General features: G+C 40.1%; 1 protein-coding gene across 1 annotated transcript; it reads right to left on the bottom strand.

The window, feature by feature from the left end:
- Positions 1-12: 12 nt before the first annotated feature.
- Positions 13-6,214, bottom strand: PP2D1 (protein phosphatase 2C like domain containing 1). Its single transcript, XM_074573526.1, is given in 3 exon segments — positions 13-617; positions 620-1,213; positions 4,766-6,214. Coding segments are annotated over 3 exon segments (2,223 nt in total). The 5' UTR covers positions 5,790-6,214.
- Positions 6,215-6,653: the final 439 nt, after the last annotated feature.

A 6,653-nucleotide genomic window follows, 5' to 3' on the forward strand; every position in this document is an offset into this window, starting at 1 on the left:
TGTGATGAATTTTTAGGTGTTGAGGTAATTGGGTATCTTATCGCATCCATTTAGAAGTACAATCAAAATAGTAATATTATCTCTTGAACCAGCAGCTAATGCAGTCTTTACCAGTTGTTCACTAATGTAGCTTGCTGCGTTGTCGTAGAGTGTCTCAGAGGTGACTCTGCCTCTTCCTGCAGATTGTGGTTTGCAACGGGACGAGTATGTTTTTGTGTCCTCTTCAAACTGCGATGGTGGTTTAGAACCCACTGGTGATACAGTCTTTAGCAGTTCTTGCGCAGCATAACTTGCAAGTTGGTCACGAAATATCTCGGAATCCATTTTTTCTGCCACTGGTGGACCTGAGCCATAATTAGATAGGCATGCTTTTATGTCTTTTGGGGGCTGTTCCATGTCTTCAGACCCTGTTGCCAGTGCATTCTTTTGCAGCTGTTTATGGGTGCAGCTTGGACCTGTCGTGCAGGACACGTCACTGTCTGTTTCTTCTTGCACTGCAGTCTGTGGCTGAAAACTGTTACACGGATAAAGATTTCTGTCCTCAAACTGTTTCAGCTCTTCAGAGCCACCTTGTGTGCTAGAATCAGACTGCTTTCTCTCTCTGTTCTGTGAACTTATTCATCATTACTGAAAAGAGACGGTTCTGGGTCAGCTTGATTTTTGTGGTCATCACTTTCCTTAGGAACTCCCTCTTCACTTTGCAAATGTTTCCTCCGAGAACATTTTGGCTTATTGGAATACAGTCTCTCTATTCCATCTTGCAGATCTTCAATAGCCTTTGAGTCATTTAAGTTGTCTTCAGTGAGGGGCATCAAATGCTGACACTTATATGGAGAAGTTCTGTTTTGTTGAACGCATTCATATCTCTTCAAATAATGAGTGAATGTTTTTAGAGTTAATGCAAGTACTTCATTGTAATCCAAAACCTCCCAAAGCCCATTAGAAGCTAAAATAAGAAACTGACAGGTATCATCAATAGGGACAGATATGGTGTGAGGTACAGGTATCACAGATCTCTTCAGTACCGGATCTCCGTGATGTCCAAGACCCCTTGTAGTTCTCAGGTACCCCTCCACTAATCCATCTGGTTCATTAGTGCTGATGTTTCCACCATTCTGAAGTATGCGTTTTCTCTCGCTTGCATTAGAAGTGCTGTGCTCTTTCGAGAGGCAGTGACTCTTTCCATTTTTACATAAGACTGCATGTGCATTACCTAAAGTTGAAATAAGATAGTATTTTGAATTACAGCATACTGATTCTATTTTTTGTAATATACTGCTGTTACGTTAACAGCCTTTTGCTAAGGACTGGGGAAAAAACCTGAGGTCATAGTTCAATTATCTACTGCCACAGGCAACAATATGTCCATCAATGAGTCTGTTGCTATTTTACTGCAGTTTTCTGTGGGTTTCTTTCCTCCCCTTATTCAGAAGACTATCTCAGAACCTTATTCTTCTGACTGCAACTAAACTCTTGTGAGGAGTCTTAAGTGACGTTTCATTCAGCTTAAAATGCAGTCAGATAGAAATGTTGCACCTTGACTGTTTGTTGGGTTTTTTTTAAGCAAGAGTGCTTATTTTTCTCAAATACTTTTTTTTTTTTATCTCCTAAGAGAGTGTGTGCTTTCAAATTATTATTGCTGAATGAACTCATCAAGGAGTTTCAGGTTCAGACTATTTTTAGCAGTATAAAATTTCTAGTACCTGAAAATAATTTGGACATCATGTAGAATTTACAGTTTACTAACACGATGCCTTAAATCTCTTCCTCAGTTAAGGGACCCAAGGGAGCAAGAGTTCTCACAGTCAGCATGAGAAATCGAGGACTGACTTCTTTCCTTTAGCAAGAATAGGTGCTTTACCTTTCCCTCAACACTTGAAATCTGCTGGGTGAGAATGAAATGTGTTAGAAATCGCAACACTGCATGTCTTTTTCAAGTCTTTTCAGACTTGAACGCAGAGCGTAAAGGAAAGCAGCTCTGAAACAGTGGTGTATTGTTTGAGGTCCTCTGTGGCTACACTGGGAGAAGACAATTTTTTGCGTTAGGGAGGTGATTGGTCTGCTCCCAAGTGTTGGCATAAGGGCAAAAGTGATGTCTTACAGAAGGAACTTGAGTGGGATGATTGCTTTCCAGACACTGCTGTGTGTTCATTTATATTGTATTTTTAATATCATCTGGCTACACTAGGCCACAGATCCCTGAGAAGTGTTTATAAGTAGGCACTGCTTATATGGTAGTTGTATTTCTTGGGCAGTCAATGTATTTCTTGGCATTGTCTAGTGTAGGAGACAGCTAAGTGTAGTCTGTGTGAAGGCAGATTTCTCTAGAAGGTGATTCAGAATATCAAACGGAAGGACACACTTTTTTATTGATTACAGAATGTAGATGCCTTAAGTTATGCTGTGTGAATTTTTCCTTGTGCTTGCTCCCTCCTCCTTCTTCTGATTTCCATGGAGAGCTAGAAGATTGTCTAGAATTTCCTTTGAACCCTCGGAGCAAGACCACCAGCTGTAAGCCTGACAAAGGGCATAATATAACCCATGTGGAACAATCTGACTGCAAGAAAGAGTAAAATCTGCTTGGTTTTGGATGCAAGTTTCTTGTCTGCAAGCCAGAGACAGGGCAAGAGAGTCAACAAAAGCTGGCCTATCAATGTGGGACTAAATGAAGAAGACAAAGCTGGCCAGTGCCACCATCTCCTGCTCCACATATCTGACCATCCTCTTCAGTTGCTTACCTGGTGCTGAAGGAACATGTCTATACCTCTGTAAGAACACATTCCTGGGGGGAAAATGAAGCTTGATGTTGTGCAAATCTTTTTTTCTTTGATGTGATACGTTTGGTGGAAAATTAAGTGTATTAGATTAAATAAATGTGTATTTAGAAGTGGTTCAGAAATGTGGACTTTAATCATAAAAGGCTTAAAGTATCTCTGACCAACTTCAAGCCTTAACTCACTAGCAGAGCTTGGCTTTACAGTATCTTTAATTGCAGCCAGCATAAAACCTCAGCTGGGAGGGAAGGATGGAAGCAAGTAACTAGAACGAGAAAACTTAGGCTGGGTGAATTCTCTACCACATTCTCTTACCTTCATCCTACTTCTCCAGCTTATTGTAATAAAAACGCGTTTCTTCCCCAATAAGGTGAAATCAAATGCAATTACTAGCTCTGGAAACGTGACAACCTTTATGTGAGTTACTGCTGTATTCCATTGAAGGTGTGACTGCATCTCCTGCAAAAATACCTGAGCTAGCGCTAAACTACCAATTTTGATACCGGTAACAGTGAAGTTCTGGTGGCTGCAAAAATGCTTGTTGGAGGTAGAGAAAGTGTGGATACAGCAACAAGCGTCGGGAGAATAGAGGAGAGGAAAGGGAGGGGTTAGGCCATGGTTACTTACTTCAATGTCAGTGCATATTCAAGTTGGTTTATAGTGTGCCTCAGACTGGCAGAGGATTATTGTTAACCAAAAACATATATATATATATAGGTGTGTGGTTTGTTTTTTTTTTAATTTGGGATCTGTTTTCCCAAGTGTGGAATATGTTTTGGGTTTGGGGTTGGTTTTGGGGGGTTTTTTTGTTTGTTTGGTTTTTTTTCTGCCTGAAGAAATGAAGTCTCTCAAACGGTTTTCCCTTTTCCTACTGATCTTTGACCCTCTTGATTCGTTTCAGTCAGACTTCATATGAAGAAGTCTTACAAGTTTTGTGAACGCACTCGTCTGAGGAGGATAGAGTGCCCCTGTTGATGGAGAGTTGCAGTGTTAGCACACTCCTTACTGATGCTGGGGCGAGTGACAGAAAAGCAGTATAGTGCTCGGTATGCGCTTCGAGCAGAGACTGGAAGACACTGAAGAAAACAACTGTAGCACAAATCCATTTGAAACTATTCGCCCAACAGCTTTTTTTTTTTTTTTAATATAATTCTGCTTGTGTTCTTTATGGGAAAACGCGTCTTGCTTGTAATCTTGCAGCTGTCTTACGTATGCAAGAGAACTCAACTGGTAACAAAAATCACCAAGGGGGAAGATCTAATGACTATATGAGTTGCTAAGAACAGCAAGAGCTTTGTCTAGTGTTGCCTGCAGCAGGGCTGGGTGAAGAAGCATTAGGAACGTATCAGTGTTCCTGATTGTAATTAATAACCGATTTTCTGCACTAGAAAGGCAAAGCAGGGTTCTCCTTCCTAAGGAAACGGGTCTGAATACATCTTCCATAAAAACAGTAAATAACAGCCAATTCTTACTTCAGAAACTAATAATTCAGATGATCCCCAGAGATCTTGCTTCCAGTTTGCTGGTAGTGAAATGTGGTGGCACTTAGTCTCAATGAAACAAATTAATAATATCTGAAGCATGTTTCATTGACACAAGGGATTTATCAGATCTAAATTCAGAAGAGTTATGGTTGTCTGCCCTAAAATCATGACACCTTAAACTTCCTGATTTAAAAAAAAAAAAAAAAAAAAAAAATTGTTCTTACAGAGGTGTACTGTGTTGTGTATTATAGAATGTTTCTTAACTGTGTCTTTTGCATTAGTAAATTTACTGCTGTAACTCAAATATCGTACTGAAGGTACTTACTAGATAAGCTTAGTACTAATACCATTTGCAGGGGAATTTTTCTCCTTCACATTGTCAAGTTAAAGCAATTGTAGCCTTTTATCTCCCAAATATCTGCTGCCGACAAATCTCTAGATTAGCTTTGTTTTTCTCTTCTTATTGGGGGGAGGAAAAAAAAATATCCTGGTGTGGAACGTACGTACCTACGTTAGCAACGTGCAGTACCCCAGCAGCACCTCTGGCCGTGCTGGTTAATGGGCTGCGTGTGGCGGCTTCAGAATGTTTTTTTCCTTCTTCCTCGGTGCCATTTGTCTCTTCACTGGGGATTCTTTCCACCAAACAGGTAACGGCTGAACAGCCACTCCAGCGAACTTTGGAAACCTCATTCCTTCCTAGTCGTAGAAGTCTATCCATTCTCCAAAAGGACTTTGCGTATGCTTTGTGAATCCATTCGTAAGTATTGGTCTTGTCGGTCTTCTCGTTGCCTGGTTTACCAGAGAAAAGCTGCTCTTTTTCCCTGTAATCTGCCCTGATGACTGTGGCAAAAGAATCTAGAACTTGCTGTTCGTCCTTACTCTTCTTATAGGAGGGATCTGTTTGAGCAAGCTGGTCAAGAAATAGAAGGGGAAGCTCTGCTGCAACTGTTTCTGCAGCTGTCGCACCGTGAGAGCCATCAACTAACCCCAGAAAACACGCGTCTGACCTACTTCCATAGCGGTCGAGCACAATAAATCTGTCTTCCATGTCTGCCTGCCACGTGGAGTTTTTATCTTGGCAAATTGATAATGCTTTTATTAAAGAATTATTTACTTTCTTAAAAGTACTAGGATTGTTAGTGTCAGCAAGATCACAATATGGTGTAGGGGCGTTGTTATCCATAAGGAATTCAAATGAATAATCAATCTTCTGCCTGCATGCCTCAGAATACTTGGGAATCTTGGTCAATTTGGAAATGAGCTTCTGTCTCTGAGCTAAAAGTGTTTTGTTGTCAGTCTTTATTTGTGGGCTATCAAAGCCCAGCAAAATTAGGGCTTTGTGGGTTTTTTTATGATAAAGAAGGCGGTGTGGATGTATTGTTTGTTGACACGCCGAGCAAAAAATTGAAATGTGCTTGGAGTCGCGGTTCTCAGGTGCAATTGTGGCCGCCTCCAGCTCATCTTCCTCATCTCTGGAATGTTCAAAATCAGGTGGGTTTGTTCCGTCTTGTGACATTTCTTCCCATGTCATTCTATAAAGGAGTTGAGTATGTTAAGAGTTTTCATATTTCAATATTTTAATATTAGGTAGCACTACGTTTACCTAAGCCTTGTTCTTGCTCCCTTACAAACTCTGAATTGCATCACTGTGTACTAATGTATACGTGGTCAAGAAACTGCAAACCTCGTGTGAGATTATATAAAAATGGTAACTAATAACTACGTTAAAAATCATCAATACAGCAAATTCAAGAAGTGAAAAGTTTGGAAATACAGAATTCATAACACAATTTAGATTATTCTTGTACCTAATGAGGTCTCAGTTGTTTCCTCCTTGTGATTCAATGCGTAGCCCTGTGCCTTCACGCTGTTAGAACTGGAAACATGAAGCAGTTCCTCATCAGCTTTTCTGTCTTTTTTCATCACTTTCCAGACATGGTAGTGGAGTGTAATTCCTACTTTAAAAAAAAAAAAATAAAAATAGGCATATTCAAGATTAAGATTAAAAAAAAAATCTGCCGATCTTGCATGGGAGATACACCAATGCTTCTGGCCCTGTTTCGTATCTCTTTCATCAAATCTCACTCTCACTGCCACCAGTTTTAGTTATGAGGCCTTCAGGAGACAGCTGGAAAAAAATTGTATTATTTTATACTATTGTGTTTAGGCACACAGAAGATAAATTACACTTATGTGGACAATATTCCATTGTTTTTTCCTTGCTTATGAGAGCTAGATTTTGCAATGTTCATGTTCCTTTAATGTAGGGTGGATTTTGAATACGTCAGTTTCTCAACCCAGAAAATATAATGAAGAACAAAAGTATTATCAAATGGGCCAAGCAGCGTTTGAGCTTTTAGGGAAACAGCCCTGCTCCTTCAGCTGCGAGACTTGC

This window comes from Larus michahellis, chromosome 2, assembly GCF_964199755.1.
Source record: "Larus michahellis chromosome 2, bLarMic1.1, whole genome shotgun sequence".
NCBI lineage: Eukaryota > Metazoa > Chordata > Aves > Charadriiformes > Laridae > Larus > Larus michahellis.